This window comes from Aphelocoma coerulescens, assembly GCF_041296385.1.
Source record: "Aphelocoma coerulescens isolate FSJ_1873_10779 chromosome Z unlocalized genomic scaffold, UR_Acoe_1.0 ChrZ, whole genome shotgun sequence".
Classification (NCBI taxonomy): Eukaryota; Metazoa; Chordata; class Aves; order Passeriformes; family Corvidae; genus Aphelocoma; species Aphelocoma coerulescens.
Window position 1 is genome coordinate 3405713 of NW_027184085.1, and position 19497 is coordinate 3425209.

General features: G+C 44.4%; 1 protein-coding gene across 12 annotated transcripts in view; it reads right to left on the reverse strand.

The window, feature by feature from the left end:
* Positions 1 to 19497, reverse strand: part of LOC138102991 (urea transporter 2-like) — a 302433-nt gene that overhangs the window by 15648 nt on the left and 267288 nt on the right. For 10 of the 12 annotated variants that reach the window (XM_069000875.1, XM_069000883.1, XM_069000881.1 and 7 more), the window contains one exon: positions 205 to 397. In XM_069000875.1, coding sequence (XP_068856976.1) covers positions 205 to 370 — 166 coding nt within the window. In that variant the 5' untranslated portion in view covers positions 371 to 397. Of the gene's footprint in view, positions 1 to 204; positions 398 to 4639; positions 4733 to 6936; positions 7011 to 19497 lie in introns of those variants that run through there. The other 2 variants (XM_069000876.1, XM_069000886.1) reach the window with 2 other exon arrangements.

Sequence of the window (19497 nt, forward strand, 5' to 3'; positions counted from 1 at the left end):
GTGCCAAATTTTGCATGCAGCCATGGTGATGGCCAGAGGATGCAGTGAGATATTCTTCCTGAGAGTGAGATAATTAAAAGGCCAGAGTTTGCAATGAGCTTGGACCATGCTCTGCCTCAGGGGTTGAAACACACTTCACTGGGAGTACTGTTGGAAATACGGATATCCCCAGCCAGAGACCTCCAAACACCTCCTTCTGCTTACTTTTCATCCACTCTCCATATTCCTTCATTTCTCCTGTGAGATACCCAAAGCCATGGTGGATCCAGTTTCCACCTCTCCACAGCAGGTCCTGGGCTCTCGGCATCTCCTTCTCATAGAGCTCCCTCTCATTGTGATGTTCAGTCACAACGATCTCGCCGAGGTCCATCCTCTTTTGGGTGATGGTAAAGGATGACTGTAAATCACAGAGACAAAGTCTTAGAAAAGCCTTTTGGGTTGGGGCCTGACAACCTCGTGAACCCAGTGATATGTTTTATCAAAGATGAGATGTTTATGGAGAAGGGATCTGACAGATCCACAGCTGGGAGTGGTGTGTGCTGCAGTGGTGATGGGGACCAGGCAGTGCCCTGCTGCTGTCAAGGAGCTGCAGGGGGAAAGAGGGGTGTGGCATGGGTGCCTTGCAGCATTCCACCCTCACTCCAGCTCCTGATGCAGCCTGTGGCAAGCTGCTGGTTGGACAAGGGATCTGATGTCTGCCAAAAAACTGAGTAGTACCTTTGTGATGATCATGCTTGCCTGAGTGTACCTATGGTGGCAGGTGCTGAGAAGGGAGCCTGCTGATACCTGTCCAGCAGTGAGCTGGAGGGAAGCAATGCAAATTGCCAGGACAGCAGCAGAGAGTAGGGGACAAGAAAGTACAAGAGGAGAGGCTGAATGTGTGTCCTTTTTAGTGTTTTGAATTGGTGCTTTTGTATATCACCGGAAACCTGTGATGCTCCTCATTCCACATCTGCCTTTGATAGACCATCAAGAGCAACCTGGGGTAGCATCAAAGCTTTGCACAGAAATCAGCATCCACATGTGGCTTTTGACAAAGGTAAGAACACTGGCTCAGGGCTGCATGCTCCTTAGTTAGCAGGTGAATATTCAGCAGGAGTACGGGTTTATTAATCTTCCAATTACACTTGCAGGGCCTTGCTCATTAAAAAGTCTATTACCACATAAACCCTAAAGAGCAAATACACAAATAGACTGCACTGCAGCCTGGTGAGATACACTGCAGGTCACACCATCAAAATTGCATCCGTGCTGCCTGAGGGAGCCTGGCATCAGCTGTGTGTTTTGCTCTGGTGATTTTGATATAGTGTGGCTGGGTTTCTTCTAGGTGTTGCCCTAAAATGGACTGTGCTGTGAAGGGCTTGCCCCCTGTTTAGTGGAATATAGGCACCATCTTCTGGTGGAGCCTGTTTTTGGGTCGCTCAGACAGGCTGGCTCTCAGCGTTGGAGCCTGCAGCAGCAGCAGGAAGGGATGCTTGGCTGCAGGAAAGGCTGCTTTGCAGAAAGGGACACTGACAGGCAGATGGCAAAAGTATCGGTGGCCCTGGATGCTCTCAGAAGACGGTCCTTGAGCACCAAAAGCTGCTTTCCCTCCGCCCCTGGTAGCACGATGCTGAGCGCAGCCCTGCACACGCGTTGCGCGGTGCCTGTTCCCCAATGCTCTGGCTCTCTCTGCCGGCAGCTCGTCCCCACGGCAGCGAGAGCCTTTGGGATGTCCTTCAGCATCGACGTCAGCCCGAGGAGGGCTGCACCGGCAAGAGAGGCTGTGGTGTGGAACTGCATTGACAAAACCCAAGCATCACTCATTTGTTTGAGCCTAAGGGAGGAGGATTATAGAAGATAGTAAATGGTCTAAAACAACAACAACTTGTGGTTATGCAAGGAATAGACACCTACAAACCCTGAATCAGATAATCAGGGAATGGTTTGGGTTGGAAGCAACCTAAAAGCCCATCTCATTCCACCCCCTACCATGGGCAGGTGTCCTTCCACTATCCCAGGTTGCTCCAACCTGGCCTTGGACACTTCCAGGGATGGGGAAGCCACAGCTTCTCTGGGCAACCTTTGCCACAGTCTCACAGCCAAGACTTTCTTCGTTATATCTAACCTAAATCTCTCATGTTTTAGTTTAAAATCATTCCCCCTTGTCCTGTCCCTCCATGCCTTGTCCCCAGTCCCTCTGCAGCTCTCCTGGAGCCCCTTTAGGCCCTGCCAGGGGCTCTGAGCTCTCCCTGGAGCCTTCTCTTGTGCAGCTGAACACCCCCAGCTGTCCCAGGCTGGCTGCAGAGCAGAAGGGCTCCAGCCCTTGCCCAGGGGTGCTTCATGGCGTTGTAAGCAGGGAGGTTTTGAGGTTTTGAAAAGCTGTGCTCAGCGCAGGAACAAGCAAGGAGCAAAAGAAGAGAGAGGGAATGGTTTTACTATCCCTCTTTTTTCTTTTGATTGGTTATCTGATTCCAGCCAGAGCTGACTCCAGTCTCTGTTTTCATTTTAAGGCAGCCTTGGTAACAGCAATTTTTTGCTATTCCTTGTGGCAAGCCAGGAAGACTTTGGTGTAGGGAACATTGATCTGGAGTTCCTCTTCTCCTCCCATGTGTCCGCTAGGCTGAGGGAATTTGCAGAGGTTAGATATTGGGAATTTGCATCCCCCTGAGGTAAGAAGTGCCCAGGTCCTACTGGAAAACCAGATATTTCTGCCTGGATGTATCCCATGAGCACTGGGGCTTTGTAAGGTAATTTCCTTGGGTGTAGCTCTGGGCACCTTCAGGTGGAAGTCAGGCCATCTCAGCCCACAGCTGCCAACAGAAAGCTCCTGCTATTCCCATGGACAGCCTGGCTGCTGCAGTGAGGGTACCCAATAATTTTTGGGAGGGACATGGAGTCTGAAATCAAGAGCAGAAGCAGGGAAGAGGCTCTAGAGCAGTGCCAGGCCAGCACCTGGCTGTCCTGAAGGGTGCTTTTCTCCTGAGGTTAATGGTCATATTTAGCAATTGATCTGGTAACAGAGAGAACTCTCTGGTGAGCACTGTGCTGGAATCACCATCCCTAGAAGTGATCAAAAGCTGTGTGGATGTGGCAGTTGGGCACATGGGTTGGTGGTGGCCTTGGCAGCGCTGGGTTATTCTTGGACTTGATGGTCTTAGACAGCTTTTCCAACCTAAACAAGTCTATGATTCTGTCTGCTTTGTTTATTTGCTCATGTTCTCCCTGGACTGTTTCCAAAGGATTTCAAAAGGTTAGGTGGGCTCAGAGAGCTGCACTGGATCCATGTAAAGGAGGCTGGGACATCTCTTGTGGTCTTGAAGTCTTAGGGATGCCTCAAAAAAGAAGGGTGGGTGGTCCCTTTGCTGTGAACAGCAACCACCATGAGCTGTGCAGTACAGCTGTTAGCAGCAGGGAGAATGAATGCCAAGGGGTTGTGTCTAAGTCATCACAGCACATGAAAACTTATGCTCATTTTAAACCCCACCAGGAAAAATTACTTGTGGGTTTTACAAAGCAGAAACATGACTTCAGAGCTTCTAAACCCTGTACTTACAGGACTGCACAGCTCAATTCCCTCTGAAACTGAGATGTGGGACCTGTGTATTTTTTAACATTCTTGTCTTGCTCACATCATTTAACTGTCAGGGGTTAAGGGCACTGTTGTCATATTAGACCCCTTTGCAGTCAGTTCCTCTCTGGAGAGAGAAACTAGTCTCTCCAGAGAGTGATTGGTATCTCTTTTTCCTAATATACCTAGCTGAGCTGTGAAAAACGAAAGAAAAAAAAAAGGGTGTTCTGCCTCTCTTTTTCCACTGGCTGCAGAGGGAGCCTGGTGGCTGAGCTTTTAGAGGCCTGTTTGCAGGCAAGAAATGTTCCAGCCTAAGAGATTTTGCCAAGGTCAACCTTGAAGTTTTTGGAAGTGGGATCTGTAGTCCCAGGCTAGTGCTTTTAAATCACTGAGCCATCTGTAACAGCCTGTAATCTACATCATGTTGGGCATCAAAGTTCTGGGACTAGGAAAAAAAAGACCAACTAGACCCTTTTTACGATTCCTGTTTTCTTTCTTCTTATGGACTGGAGGGAACTCAATCTTGTCTTGACTGAAGCACACTCACCCTCCTCAGATGGGAAGGCAACCTGGGACATGGCTGGAGGAGAGGGATGAAGAATTACCAAATTTGGGGTGAAAGAAGTAGTGCCAAAAAAAAAAAAAAAAAAAAAAGAAAAAAGATTTGGGGATGCTGAAAGCTTTTGTGGTGAATTGTGGGGCTTTACATAAGAACAGCCCGAGGGGCTGCGACAGCTGGGTAAGATCCTGGAGGGCTGTGATGGGCACAGTGATCCCTGCAGGATCACTTCACCCTGGAAAAACACCATTTCTTTGCAGAGAGCACCTGTCAGTCTCTCAATGGGCTGGTGCTCAGTGGTACAGGCTGCATGAATAATAGAGAAATCATTTTAACAATTATCTAATTAAGGCTAATGAGAGCCTGAATCACTTATGGCACACCTAGGGCTGATGAGGAATTCCTTGAGAAAGGGCCTTTTGTTAGCAAACACCGATTCATCAGTGTGGTAATGAGCAGTCCTGCTTGTTAAGAACATTTTCCAGACTACAGGGTAGTGCCAGGTGGTTAGGACTCACCTCCAGACCTACCTGTGCCTGCTCATCCCCCAGCAGACAGCGGCTGCAGCCTGCTTTTGAGGCGCAGGGTGCTGACAGCACAGACGTGTATTTTTTAAGCCTCCAAGGTCAAGATCTGGCTTTCTCTTTGGCTTGTGCTGCTAAAGAAAACGTTCCAAGCACAGCACCATCACACTGCTTACAGTGCCCTGGTGGCCTCATGCAAAGAACAAAACCACCAATTTTTTGGTCAGAACAGTGAGATGGTGCATGACCAGCGTGACGGGTGATGAGTAACCCTTGAGCCAACTTCTCTACAGGGCCGCTGTTTGTGTTGGGAGCTTGGCCTTGTGCTAAGGTACCTGAAGCCAAGCCTGGATAATTTATCTTTCCCTTTCTGTGCTGAAAGCCCAGTCAGAAAATGCGCTGACTTCAAGGGATGTGGCCTCACCAGGGCCTTGAAAAGAAACAGTTTGCAAAAGCACATTTCTCTCATAAGAAGACATAAAGGAATAGAGAAGAAATACCATGTACAGCTAGAGGGAAAAACTTTGGGATGGTGACAGAACGCTTGGCTGAGTCGTAATGACTTTACCAAGTGAGGCTCTACCAGGGATCAACCTGTGATGTTGAAAGCAAATGAATAAAGCAGGGCATCTCAAAACAGTCACTAAGGATGAATGCAACACTGTTTCTGAGAGTAGGTACAAAACCCTCAGCCACAGACCTTTAAAATAAGAAAAAAAGAACAAAAAACCAAACAACCAACCAACCAAAAAAACACCCAAAAGGAAGAAAAGGTGCTCAAGTGACCTTGTTTCCTATCACAGGCATTAAATGAAGCCACATCCCAGAGCAGTTCTGCCATATCTGTACAAGCACAACTACAACAATTAGCAGTTGGGATATTTTAATGGGGCTAAATATGATTCTTACATCCTTATTTAGATAATTGGCTTTTACAACGTGGTCTTGGAGTCTTTCTGTGTCTTTCCCAGTCTCCATACTATGTAATGCAATACTTTGCTCCAAGGCAAAAGTTTACTACTTCTTTCCCCCTCTGCTGCAGCAGTATCTCCCACTCTGGCAGCGGGGGCACAGAATTTATTTAATGGATTTTACTTGTGTCTGTGGTAGAAGCTGTGCTGGCACCATTTGTATTTGGGTTGTCTGCACACCTACAGTCACACACACACATGCACTGTGTGTGTAACTGCGAAGGAGGAGGCTTTGGCTTCCTTACCACGGGTCTCCTGAATGGTGTTGCTAGAAAGGGATTCATGGACTCATAAAATGGGTGGGTTGAACGGGATGTTAAAGCCCGCCCTGTCCCACCCTCTGCCATAGGCAGGGACACCTTCCAGGCCTTGGACACTTCCAAGGATGGGGCAGCCATAGCTTCTCTGGGCACCCTGTGCCAGGGCCTCACCACGCTCATAGGGAAGAATTTCTTTTTAATACATTATCTAACTCTTGTTCTGTTCCTCTTAACTCCCTATAAACATTTAAAGGCTTATATCTATGTCACCTCTCCATGGCTAGCATGGAATGATCGGTATCATCTCCAGGCAGATCACCCAGGTGTGTGGGACATCATCATTGGGATGGGATGGATTTACTTCCAGAAGTGTCTGCCTCATCCTTTTAGTGACACAGAGAGATTGAGATGGGACCTTCAAGGGTTGGTATGTGCAGTGTGGACATCTGTACCTGAGCTTCTTGACTTCCAGTGAAGAGCTGGTCAATGTATGCATCTAGAGCATGATTCATCCTCTCCCATCCTACACAGATGAATCATGTCCCAAATTCTGTCACATTTTCTGTCTATAATGGGAAAGACAGACAGCTCAGATGCACACAGCTGCACCACGTGTACACAGGGAGAGGGGTGATGAGTCTCAGCTAAATGACTGTCCTAAGGTTATTCAGGAAATCTGTAGCTCACTGGGATATCAAACAAGGACACCTTCATGTTTGAACTGAGTGCCTCATACGTGAAGAATTTTCAAAATGCTATGTTTTTTAATAATAAAAATAGTCAGGTCAGGTAGATATTTTAAGACACAAAAATCCTGTTTTCCTGCATAAGGTTTCAGTTATAAAACCAGAGGGGAAAACAAATAGAGAAAATATGAAATATAAAAACCGTAGCTTCTAAACAGAATGTTTTTCAAAGGTTTCCATGAGGTGTTGGCTGTTCGGCAAAGCAGACTGTAAAACAATTTTACAAGCCACATTTATTCTAAGAGCTCCACTTATTGAAGTACAATTCAAACTCTTGTTCTGCCGGCCAAGTTCCATAAATTAAACACTTGTCCAATAACACATACCTCTCCACTGTTTCTTTTTGGCTTTTTGTGTTTGTGTGTCTCTCTCACTCCTTCTTTTATTTTTTTTTTTCATCCTTTGCAAATGGAAACAAAAAAGGTTTGCTTGTTTTAGGAAAGGATTTAAGAAGCAGAGCAGTAAAAGTAAAAATAAGGTGAGGAAAAAGAAAACAGGTCAACAGACTAAAATGAGGCTTTTGTTCCATTATTTTGCATCCTGCTGACACTGATTTACAGCTAGGGCTAAATCCGTGGTGTGAAGCCATGTGATGTCAAACATGCAACTAAAGTTGTGCCTGGATAGTATGAGAACCAGCCAGGTGACCTGACAGCTAAGAAGGGAGGTTGGGTGTGTGTCCTGCCTTCAGAGAGAACCCAATATCCCTCCCTTCCTTAGAGTGTTATGGCCTTAGAGATGTGACCATCACCAGGACCAGCCTTTTCTTACGAGAGAAGGGACAGACATTCCTGTCTGATCTGGAGCAGGAACGGGCCTGCAGATATGTCAAGAAAAGCCCTGCCAGCAGTGCTTCTGGGGCTCACTGTGCCTTCCCTTCCCCACTTCTTTCCTCTCTCTCTCTGCTGTCACACACCATCAGCTCTCACTGCTCTTTCAGTTTGGTCTAGAGCCTCATGTCCAGGCTGTGTCTAACTCTTGCAGATTCTTTCATTGAATCATAAATGTTGGAACAAACCCCCAAGGTCATTGAGCTCAAACTTTGACCGATCCCCCCCTTGTCTCCCAGACCAGAGGTCTGAGTGCCATGTCCAGTTGCTCCTTGGACACCTCCAGGAGTGGGACTCCAATGTTTAGCAACCCTTTCTGTGAAAAGTTGCTGTGTCCTCTTGTCCTGTCAAATCCCTTCTCCTTTAGCACGGGACCTGTCCTGGTGGTCACACCTGCCCTGTTATGTAAGCATTTTCCCGAGTTTCAGTTTGGTGTGACCCCCTGTCTTCCTCCTCCACATTGACCATGAGCTGCATGTCTTAATTTTCAGAACCAGCCACTTCTCCGTCTTATCAGGGGGAAGAATTAACTCCTACATCCCATAACACTGCCTCTACTTGCCAGAAGTATTTCTGAAGCTCCTCTCCTGTGCTGCAAAGTTTAGACATTCCTAACATGAGCTCCAATGAAATTAAAGCCTTCTTTAATCTAGAGAGTAGCGAGGTGGGAACAATACAGCAAGAAACTGGACAATGTCTCTGCTTTCTTATTAATTCACAGTGGAAACTTGGGTAAACCAGCTACTGAATGTCTTTCATCAATTCAGAGGTGACCTCTTAAATGAGAGTAAATCCTTTTAACTCACTATAGTGATTCAGGGTTTTACTCAGTAAGGCCTGAGTGTGATGGTCATGGGCAGCCAAATGTGAATCAGTTTGGAGCTGCCAGAGAAATTACTACTCTTTGTTGAAGGCTACCTTCTGCCAGGCTGAGGTACTATAACTGATGGGTGTGAAAGAGAGGACAGGGAAGGAAATGTGCCTTAGGACATGTTAGTGTGGAAGAAGGCAGATTTAATTTGGCTTCTGCTGAAGGTGATTTTAGGCAGCCTGTTCATGTTGCAGTATGGTTGGAGGCAGTCTTGTGGTCAGTCTTAAAAGCTGGGACTGAACAAAAAATGGTAGGGACATTAGCTCCTTTGAAGGGGCAGTGGTTAAGGGTGATGATTCCTTCTTCAGCTGCCCACCCAATCTGCAAGAGCTCAAAGAGGCCTTTGAACAAGGAAGCTTTTCTGGTTTTCTGTGTGGCTGCTTAGGTGGTCCCATGTGGCTTTCTCACATCAGGGCAAGGCAGTGTTGTAGCATCCATGACTCCATCACCTCCCTGCAGCGACAGGTGATGGGTGATCTGCAACACCTGTGCTCCAAGACCAAATGACTGATGTTAACATACACTGAGAAATCGTGTTTGTTCTGTGCAAAGTTTCCTTGTTTCTAAACCTGTAAGCTCTTCATCTGGGGTTGGATATCCTGTACAAGCCTTGGGGAGCTGGCAAAACCCCTTCATTGCGGTGTGAAATACCCTGCTGGCTTTTTGTAGCCTATCTTAGCAAAGCTTTGCCTGTAAATATTTTAACTGCAAGTACAATCACATGGTGTCTGCTGTTCCTGGGCTGATCCAGCTGAATACTGGGGTGTCTTTAGCTATGCATGGTAAACCACAGGCTGTAAAATGCTAGGGGCTGTTCACAGTGAATTAAAATGTCAGAGCTTGGCCATTATTTGGTTAATCTTGGGACAAAGCACTCAGCATTTTAATATGGTAACCGTAAAGGCATTTCCCCATATAGTTCACATTGCTTGCTCTTTAATAGAAAGTTAATGGGGATTTTCTTTTGTAGATAGCAACAATTTATCATGTGTTTCCCTGGTAACTACAACATCGTGAACCTTCCTTGAAAACTCCATTGGGATTCCTGCAATGTTTGTGAGCATAATGAATGGTAAGTGTAAGGCAAACCCATTGAATCACTTTATTTTAAATTCTGGCAGAGACATAATTTCCCACAGTTCATAAACATTTACAAAAAAGGAGTTTACATGAAGAAAAACAGTTGTTTTTATCACCCAGATCAAAGAATACGTTTATCTGGATGTATGGATGCGTTTTCTGCCAGCTTTTGATAAACTCAGGTGACAATCTTTAAGAGGCTTCACAGACTAATGCGGAACCTTTGAAGTCTGCAGCTTTGCTCACCTGAAAACGCACACATCACTTCTGCTCTCTGTTCTGTGTGAGTCTGAAGTTTGCACTTCAAAGATTGTAAATGACAGGACAAATTTCCCTAGCTGCCAACTGCAGACTTACTGGAATAAAATGGGACAGTGTGGCGTGTTGCCAGATACTCAGGAGCAGGTTGGATGGGGCTTGGAGCAAGCTGGTCTAGTGGAAGGTTGTTCCTGTACATGGCAGGGGGGTTGGAACTAAAAGACCTTTAAGGTCACTTCCAAATCAAACTGTTTAAGGATTCTCTAATTTGGGGTGTTGTCTTCACACCCCTGTGGCAGCTTAGGTGCTCCTGTGCCATGGGATTGGCGTTTATGCACTGGACAACTGGCATTATGTCTTTTAGAAATGCAGTGCAAGGGATTCCCCTAATGTTAATGGTCCTTTCATCAGATTTAAGATGGGAGAGATGGAGAGGAATGAGGTCTGCAGATAAAAGCTTATGTGATGGTGTCTGACTGTCATCTCAGGTTTTATTCCTCCGCACTTAATACAACATCACTTATATAAACAAGAGAAGAGTCATATCCATCAGTCTCAGTGGAGCTGCTCTGGATTCTTCTTGTTGTACATAAAAAATGTTTCTGGTGCTGTTTGCAAGTGGGGGCTTGTCTACTGCAGGAAGGACCAAGGTTTCTCTTGCTCTTCCTTTTGTGGAAGATTTTGAAGGGCTGTTGCAGAACAACCCTGTTCCTTTACAGAAACTTCTAACCAGAAAAAATTTAAATGGATATATATATATTTTTTTTTAAATTTACATATTTCAAAATGTTTAATTTTGCTTTATTTTTTTTTTAAAGATAATATTATTTATCTACAATTTAACACACAAGTGTGCCCTCTGGCTGTGAGGCCAGTGGGGACATTGCTGGCTCATTATGAGGCTGCCTGGAGTTGTGTCAAGTGTTCTCTAAGGTTCAGCCTTAATCATGGATGCAGGTGTTGCTATCCCCTCTTTCCAAACATGCTCCTGGTCCAGGACTTGAACTAAGACCAGAATCTGCCTCCTATCTTCTGGGGACTGACGGAGCTATGGATTTAGAAACAGTCTCAGGGTTAAGATTTGGGAAATTCAGCATAGCACATCCCAGTGTATTGATTTATCTTCTTTTGTACACAGGGCATTTTTCACTCATTTCACTTGGCTGTGGTGGCAGCTGGGGCCAATGGATGCCCGGTCCATAGCTAATGCTGGGAATGGGGTTAGTACCCATTGTACAGGGGATAAATGAGGCCAGAATCTATGTAATTGTATATTTTAGGTGAAACGTCCACATTCATGAGGAAAGGGAAGGCAGACAAAAAAGAAAAGAGCATTTTTCCAGATCTCCTTCTGTGTATCACTTGCAAGTGTGAGTGCTGTGAATTCCCCAGACAAGGCTTGGAGACGTGTTCAGTTTGAGCTTCCAGAGAAAAATGTCTGGAGATCCAGGGGGAGGTCAATGTTTGGCTCTTCCAGAGGAGAGGAAAGGAGGGAGTGAGATATAGGGACCTGATTAGAGTCTGGGAAACAGGGAAGTGGAGACAAAGTCATAGCCAATTTCTGCAATGAACACCTAGTTGTTCAAGTGGAAAAGAGGTAGAAATGTGGTATTGGTGTCTCTGAGTAAGGTACTCCCAATTTCACCCTGTGTGTGTGAATAACACTGGGTTCACTCTCATAGCTGGGTGGGTAAACTGGTTTGGGGATCACCTTTAGGCCAAACAGAGCTCACTGCCTGAGGCTGGGAGTTAGTTGCAGGTGCAGAAGTGATTTGGAAGAACATGGAGGCAGGTATTTGGAATTTAAAATTTAAATGTATTCATTAAAGATTTTTTAAAATTAAAAAAATATCAGTTATCTAACTGGTTCGTGATTTGTACAGTTTGGGCTTCTTTTAAAATGTATTACTAGTTTTTGTTTAGCTGTAGGAGCATGTAAGAAGATAGTGTTCAGGTGGGGTTATGAATATGAAATGAGTTATTGCAGAATGATGGTTAGGGTTGAATTTTGTTCATCTCATAGAGAAAAGCTGTGTTCTGCTTTGTAGATTTGGCTGCCTTATTCTGAATTTTTTCTTGGTATGTACTCCTGCCCTTATATCAGGGATAACCTCTATGAAACTGGTGGCTACAGAGCTACACTTATTTTCAAATTTGAAAGTCCTGTGATGGAGAATATTGATGTCACTTTGTTTGAATACTTTAAGCTCTAGCCTCTTGTTCTGCTTTATGCCTTTTTCATTCTCTGTATTATTAGTAGAAGTTATTTTTACAGGATTTGAAGGATGCATTGCAGAACCTTACTGCTGAACTTTGGCATGCCGGTGAAGGAAAATACAGAATTTGCATCAGCTTGTTTTACTCACAGTAAATTTTCACCCTGAGGAATATGCCTTATCTGCAGCCAAGGTTAGGTTTAGTGCTGGGTTCTATTGTAATGCTCAGAATGCAACATTTTGTTTCAATGAAGGCTTCCAGCTATGTGGAGGAAACATCTAACTAGTGTGAGTTATTTAAATGCCACACTCTTAGGCTTGTGTGACCCTGAGTGCTTTCTGCGTAGCCAGTTCTTGGGTAATATAGGATTTATGAGACCAAAGGAGGCTTAATGAGGCTTACAATATAAATTTGCCAGTTGTACTGAGTCCAGTGCAAAGGTTGGGATTAGTTTGGAGGTCATGAAAAGTTGATTTGGAAAGCCAGGGGTTTGGCTGAAGCTTGCCTGATGCGAAGGGAAGAGCCAAGGCCTGCTTCCACTTGCTTTAAATCCTTTAGTCTGAACCTCATCTGAGGTGGGGTTAGACTTGGGGTTAAACCCCAGGGTCCTTGCTGTGGACCAAAATACCTTTCCACAAGGGTGCTCTGGGATTTCCTGTGTTTCCAGGAAATCATGTGTGAAGAAACACACTTTAAATAATGTTGCCCTTGACATTAGATATGTCACCTCTCTGCCATGGTTATGTTTTCCATGGCTACAGAACAAGTCAAATCCCATGGCTGATTCCCATGCCCCATCATGAGCAAATACTTAGTTTTTCACTGTAAGAGAGTAAAAGGTTAGATCTCTTTCTCTCTTTGGATACAAAAGAATAATTTTAGAGAGAAAGATGCCTTTTATTGCTAAAAAAGCAGTTTCAGGTCACTCCACATCCAGAAGTAACAGCTGTATTTAGCAGAGTACTTTGTCAGAAGAAAATAAAAAAAGATCAAATGCAGAAAGGGGAAATAAAAGAGTTACAGTCTGCATGTTTTAAAGCCTAGTTTAGCTAAATTCAGTGATAATTTTTCAAAGGAGGAAAGTACTGCAATAAAACATTTATTGTGTTTTTGTGCTGGTTTTCATTCCTTTGAGAAAAATGAAACAGTTTTAAGACTCATTCTATACTAATTTTTTCATAGTTTTTCAGTTTGAGCATTAAACAAACAAAAAAAATCAGTTATTCACACAGTTCTCATTATAGATTTTACTAGAGGAAAAAGTTGTAGCCTTCTGGACCACCTGACCCATTCAAGAAGGCATCATTTGGTTTAAATGGATACTGGCAAGGTCCTTAATTAATAAGGATATGAATCATTAAAGAAAATCAGATATTTGGAATTGAAATGAGGGAAAAAATTAAAAAGATCTGAGTATAAAAAACCCTAAAATACATGTGCTAGGAATAACTCATCCACATGACTTGTGCTCAGACCCATTTTGGCAGAGAATTTCTGAGGCCTGAGGCAAAAAAAGGATGTTTGTGCAGCAGAAGCCATCTTGGAGGCTGTAAAGTGATTTGTTTCTATTTCCTTGTATCAATTTAAACAGTCAAATCAGCTTTACAGCTCTGAAATAAACACAGTTGGGAGTTTATGTGAGTTCAGGATGGTGTAACTGTATGTTTTGGACATGGTAGGGAAAGGAGAAGAAACATTTGCATCCAATTTGCCAACATGTTCCTCAACTGACATATCAATGAGCTGTTGAGGTAGTGGGAGAGATAAGTATTTTAAGTTGTAGTAGTGCAAGAAGCTGAGAGCATGGAAAAGGGAATTAGTTTTGAAGTTCAGCAGTCATTCATAGCCAGATACAGGGGATGGTGTGAGGGGACCTTGGGCACTGCTGTTCCTGCCTTTGTCCTTGACTCCTGCTGGAGGTGTCTGCTCCTGAGACCTTCCTCCAGTAGTGACTTGGTGCAAGGGACTTTTGACTCATTGGAAAATGGACATGCACGAGGCAGAGCACAGGTGACCTGTGGGTTGCATTCAGCCTGACAAAATATCATCCAGCCTGGCAGCTGCTTCTCCCTGACTCCTGTCCCAGACACAATGAGCTGCTTCACCTCTGCTGGCAGCTGGTTCCTGGCTGCTCCTGTTCTGGGATGGGACTTGATCAGAAAATACTTCTCTTAGTTTTCCAGCCAAACATGGAAGAATGTCTTGCTTGTTGTCTGAGCTGAAAATGACGGTGGCTGAAGGGGGCATCATGATGTTATCAGACCTGTATTAAGTTTATGCTTTTCTGCAGTAATGTGAGTGTCTGAATTCTCTGGTTCCAGTGGGGTCGGTTGATGATCAGGATCTGTCCAAAGCTCCAGCATTCGTGACTCAAAGACATGAAGTCCCTGCTCAAGCCCTGCTGAAGTCTGGGGACTCATGGATTGCTCTGTTGTCCTCTCTGGATCAGGCACTGGACCAGGCCACCTACTGAGCTGAAGCTTTTGGCTTTTCTTCAGTTTTAAAAGCAATTGATATGAATTGTGATAATGACTGGTTTGTAGATCTCGCCTTTGGCTATCCACAAAGCTGCTTAGAGAATTGCAAACTTTATATGACTGTGGATATCTCAGCCGTGTCGCTGAACTCAAGGGCAGCAAAACCTTCAGGGATTTATTAGTACAGAGAAACTCTTCCTGCTTCTGAAAGCCTCTTAAAATATTTTATGCAGCATATACTTACTTATCCCTGGACTTTCTGAGCATGGTTCTTCCATTGCCTAAGGCCCAGTCAGCTCTAGAAACAACCCTGCCCTAGCTTCTGAAAAGTGCATGAAGTGCCTTGTTTCATGATTTACAGGTGGGGAGCCTAAGAGTAGGATCATTTAAGTCTGACATGTTTGCTTGTGATTATGGAAATATCTGTAATCAAACATTTTAACAGTCAGTGCTATTTTCTAATCTCTGTGTGTGCAGTCTGATGTCTTTTGAAGGCAGCAGGAGGCAGGAAGGCCTCACAACAGGGAAAATTAAGCCAATTATGTCTGAGTAGATGTAAGGACTAAATGCCCCAATTTTAACCTACCCACTTCAATACCTCTATCATTCAGCCTTTCCCTCTGCAGTGAAATGTGAGTCACACTGCTGGGAGCTTGGGGCTGGACCTCAGGGAGGGAGATGGGGGTTTAAAGAGCTTTTCAGCTCTTTGCCTCTGTGCTGACAACCTCTTACAGCATCAAGGGAGGTGTCTTGATGTCCCATGGATGGTATGGTGGCGATTTGCCATCCCAAGCAGGGCTTAGCTCTGATCACAGGATCACGCAATGGTTTGAGCTGAAATGGACCTTGAAGACCATTTTGTTTCCACCTCCTGCCATGGGCAGGGACACCTTCCACTATGTCAGGTTACTCCAAGCCCCATCCAACCTGGCCTTGAACATTTCCAGAGGTGGAGTTGGGATTGTGGGGTGAGCTGCCATGGCTAAACCCTCTGCTGTGGGTGATCCTCCCAGGGGTGGGCTGATGAGTGTGAGTCCTTTCCTCCTGCCTGTTCAGACTGGGACCCAAGATCCTCTCCATTGTTAATGACAGCATATTTTGGCCATAAGTCCTGTCCCTCCTGCAAGACTGCTGCTGTGTCTAAAGTTTATTTCTGTATCATGGCTGAAGTACCTGATGAAATGTATAGAGGTCAGCACAGATAAGTATCTCACAAAAGCCCTGTTGTAGAAGTTTAAGTGGGTTTAAATATCTAAGCAATCTCATGTGAAAAACTGAGTTTCAGGGATTTTGGTATTGCCATTGGTTAAATAGGTTTCAGGTCTTTATTATGCTATTGAAATACTTGAATCACCACTTGAACTAAATGAAAGCTTACTGTGTGTGCATATAATTGTTTTTCTTGCTACCTATTACTTGATTGGGGTTGAGTAAGGTTAGCAAAAGCATTAAATTAATTTTCTTGTAAAGTTATGCATTATGAAGTAAGAGGTATAAAAGTTACATTATACGTGGCAAATATCTTGGGGGTTTGGTTTATAGACTTGTTTATATTTTTATTTTAATGATTATTGCTTTCTTCGTGTCATTTCCACTTTTGAATCTCCATACTCATTACAGTTTTATTATCTCTTTTATAAAATAAATGGCAGCAAACCAGACAATTTTGTTCTTGAAATAAATAGATCCAAATATATCTCTCGATAAATTAAATGTTGTGGCTGCAAGAGGGACATTTCTGAAGTCACTAAGCTGAAGGCAAAGCCGATTAATAGCTGGCCTTTCATTTTTGTGGACCATGGCATGCAGCACATCCATCTGACTTGGCAGATTTGAAATTTTCCAAGACATAGCTGAACTACATTTAAAGATATGTCAGTAAAATTAGTGCTTGTGGAAGGCTACAGATCAACAGCCCTAGAAATCATATTCTCATGAGCTACGTGGAAACCCCACTGAAATAATTTTGAACAATTTCTCTTGACTTCAGTGGGTTCTGTGTGAAGGTCTCTGCCACCACAGCCTTTTTAAGGGCTAAGCAAATTTTGGCCAGTGATTATCACTGTGGATCTCAACTGATGCATATTCCCAAACATGTTGTGAGACCTGTAGGTGTAGCCTGTTACTATTTGGAATCTTTCAAAGCACCAAACAGAAGCGTGTCTATTGCGGAGTCACAGAATTGCAGAATGGTTTGGGTTGGAAGGGACCTTGAAGATCATCTCTTTCCACCCCCTGCCATGGGCAGGAACACCATCCACTAGACCAGTTTGCTCCAAGCCCTGTCCAACCTGGCCCTGAACTCCTCCCAGGGGCTGGAGATAGCAAATAGGAGTTTAATTTGTATATCTGCAGTACCAGTGCAATTACTCTTCATAATCTTGTGGGTGAAGGGTCTAGAAAACCTGTCAGCCACTGAGGGAACTGGAGGTGTTTGGTCTGGAGAAAAGGAGGCTCAGGGGGCACCTTCTTGCTCTCCACAACTCCCTGATAGGAGGGTGGAGTGAGGTAGGGACCAGTCTTGGCTGCCATGTCTGAAACGGAAGGATGAGAGGAAATGGCTGTAAGTTCTGCCAGAGGAAGTTCAGATAGATATTAGAAAAAAAAATTTCACTGCAAGAGTGGTCAGGCATCGGAATAAGTTACCCAAGGGGGTGGTGGAGTCACCATCTCTGGAACTGTTCAAGAGGCATATGGATTTTAGGGGTGATTGTGGTGGTGTTGGTTGATGGTGGGACTATGTGTTCTTGAATGTCTCTTCCAACCTCTGTGATGAGTCTGTGATAAAATTAACTGGTACTTTTTATACGCAGCCTCTGTTCTCTGTAAAAATTTTTTTTTGTGTATAGATTCTGTTTTTAACAGCCTTTATTTTCTTCATATAATTTTGTTGTTCTGAGACATATGTCTATGCAATTGTTTCATTTGGGTCTAAAGATGCAGTCCCCACTATATATAAACAACAAGTCCTGGGCTGCCAAGTCCTCCTCCTGGTTGCCACCCATAAATCCAATTTATAGCCTCATAGATAAACCCTTTCTGCATCTAAGAACCAGCCAGGTTTCTCCCTGGGTATTTCCATGTAAAATCCGTTCCAGAGCTTTGTCAGATTTGATGTTAATCACTTGCTTCCAATTTTCTCTTGTTCTCCCAGTCTTCTCCAGGCTCACTGGGAAAATTGAGCCATGGTGGCAGTGAGACTAACTGCATTGTTAAGAATACTGAACTGATTGAAATCATCCCAGTGGTGTGAGCAGTAACATTTGGTAGCAGTCAGGCTCTGGTGTGTTGAGCTCGTGCCCGCTCAGCTGACCAGGTTTGCCTTGTATTGTGCTCATGCTTTTACATGTTTGTCTGTACCAAACTTTTGCTTTGTTCCATGTTTTCATCCCAAACTATCTTGGAGCAGAGCCATCTTTTTGGACTGAGTGTGCAGAACATGTGGACTAGTGGGATTTATTATTAAGGCTTCCAAAAGGAGCCCAATATGAATAGTAAGAATAATGTAAATAATACTGAAGAATATAAGCTTGTTAGAACAGCTAACATAAATCTTATATGTAAAAATAGAACACCAGTAAGAGAGTTCAAATTAATTTAAAGTAGGGTGTTTTGGGGTTTTTCTGGTCACTGGGATTTGCAAATGAATGGGGAATTGTATATCAAAACCTAGCATTTTCCCTTATAAATTTTCTAAAAGGGAATTTTAGGAAATAAATGTTGAACTGTGCCATCCCTGTTACTCCATGGCAAACACCCCTCCAATGCATGGTAAGCAGGAGGCCAGTAATCATACTGTTGTTTTGAACTCTCTTGTTGGAGTTCTGCCTCGGGCAGCAGGGTAGGATGTGGGATCTGGTGCCTTGTGTGGTGGACAAAGCATTTCATTGCATTTAAGCAATAAGCAAAATACTTATTTTTACACAATCTTATTGTTGTTGGAGAGGGAGAAGAGAGATTGTGATCCAAAGGCCTCTTAAATGGGATTTGAACTGATGAATAGCTGTGGTTATCGAAGTGAGAATTTACAGAGCCATTGGCTATTGCTGCCAATCCTAATGATAGTATTCCATCAGGTAGTGTTATTTGCATGGTGGTAAAAGTTCCAGTGTTCATCATGGAGCTGGGGGGACTGTAATACACTGCAAGAATGCAGAAACAAGAGATAACCTTTCCAGAGGTAAGTAGGATCCTGGTTCCACAAAGAGACTGATCCAAATTGAAACCATGAAGAAGTGAGGAGAGAGCTTGGTACAGAAGTGTGTGTAATCCATTCTTTTTTGGGGGGCTTTCCATTTATTTTAGAATCATGGAATCACAGAATGGTTTGGGTTGGGAGGGGCCTTAGAGACCATGCAGTTCCACCCCTTCCCATGGGCAGGGAGACCTTCCACTAGACCAGGTTACTCAGGATCCCATCCAGCCTGACCTTGAACACCTCCAGAAAAGGGCAGTCTACAACCACATTTTCCTGTCAGTCCAGGCCCATGTCCAAAGCCCCTCTGCAGCTCTCCTGGAGCCCCTTTAGGCACTGCCAGGGGCTCTGAGCTCTCCCTGGAGCCTTCTCTTGTCCAGGTGAATACCCCCAGCTCTCCCAGGCTGGCTCCAGAGCAGAGGGGCTCCAGCCCTGCAGTATCTTTATGGCCTCCTCCAACAGGCCCATGACCTTTTATATGCTTTGTTGTAGAAGTAAAGAGTAACAAGGTTAAAGACCTTTGTGAGTTCAATGGATTGTGTTCCTCATAACCATGGCATCTCTGGAAACAACCTGTAAATCCATGTTGGTGAGGCTCTGGTCTGAGATGGCTCACATGGCTGGAGAATTTGGGAGCTCTGGCGCTGCGTGGCAGGATGTGACATCTTGGTCAGGGATGGTAATGAGAGCACCAGGGAGCCTGATGTCACCTCTAGTTCATGTTCCTTCCTGTGTCAGGGGGCTTGGAATGACAGGCACTCAAATGCATGTACACTGGTCACTGCCACCAGAGGCAGCCCTGCAAGGGGTGTGTCCCTGCCAAAAGGGCTGTGGTGGGTGTAACCAGCAAGGGCTGGGGTTGGAGTGTGGAGGCTAGGACAATGCCAAGGGTATGCCAAATTTTATTTTCCCTCAGCTTGCTCACTGGATATCCAGTAGAATATTCCCAGGCCATTTCT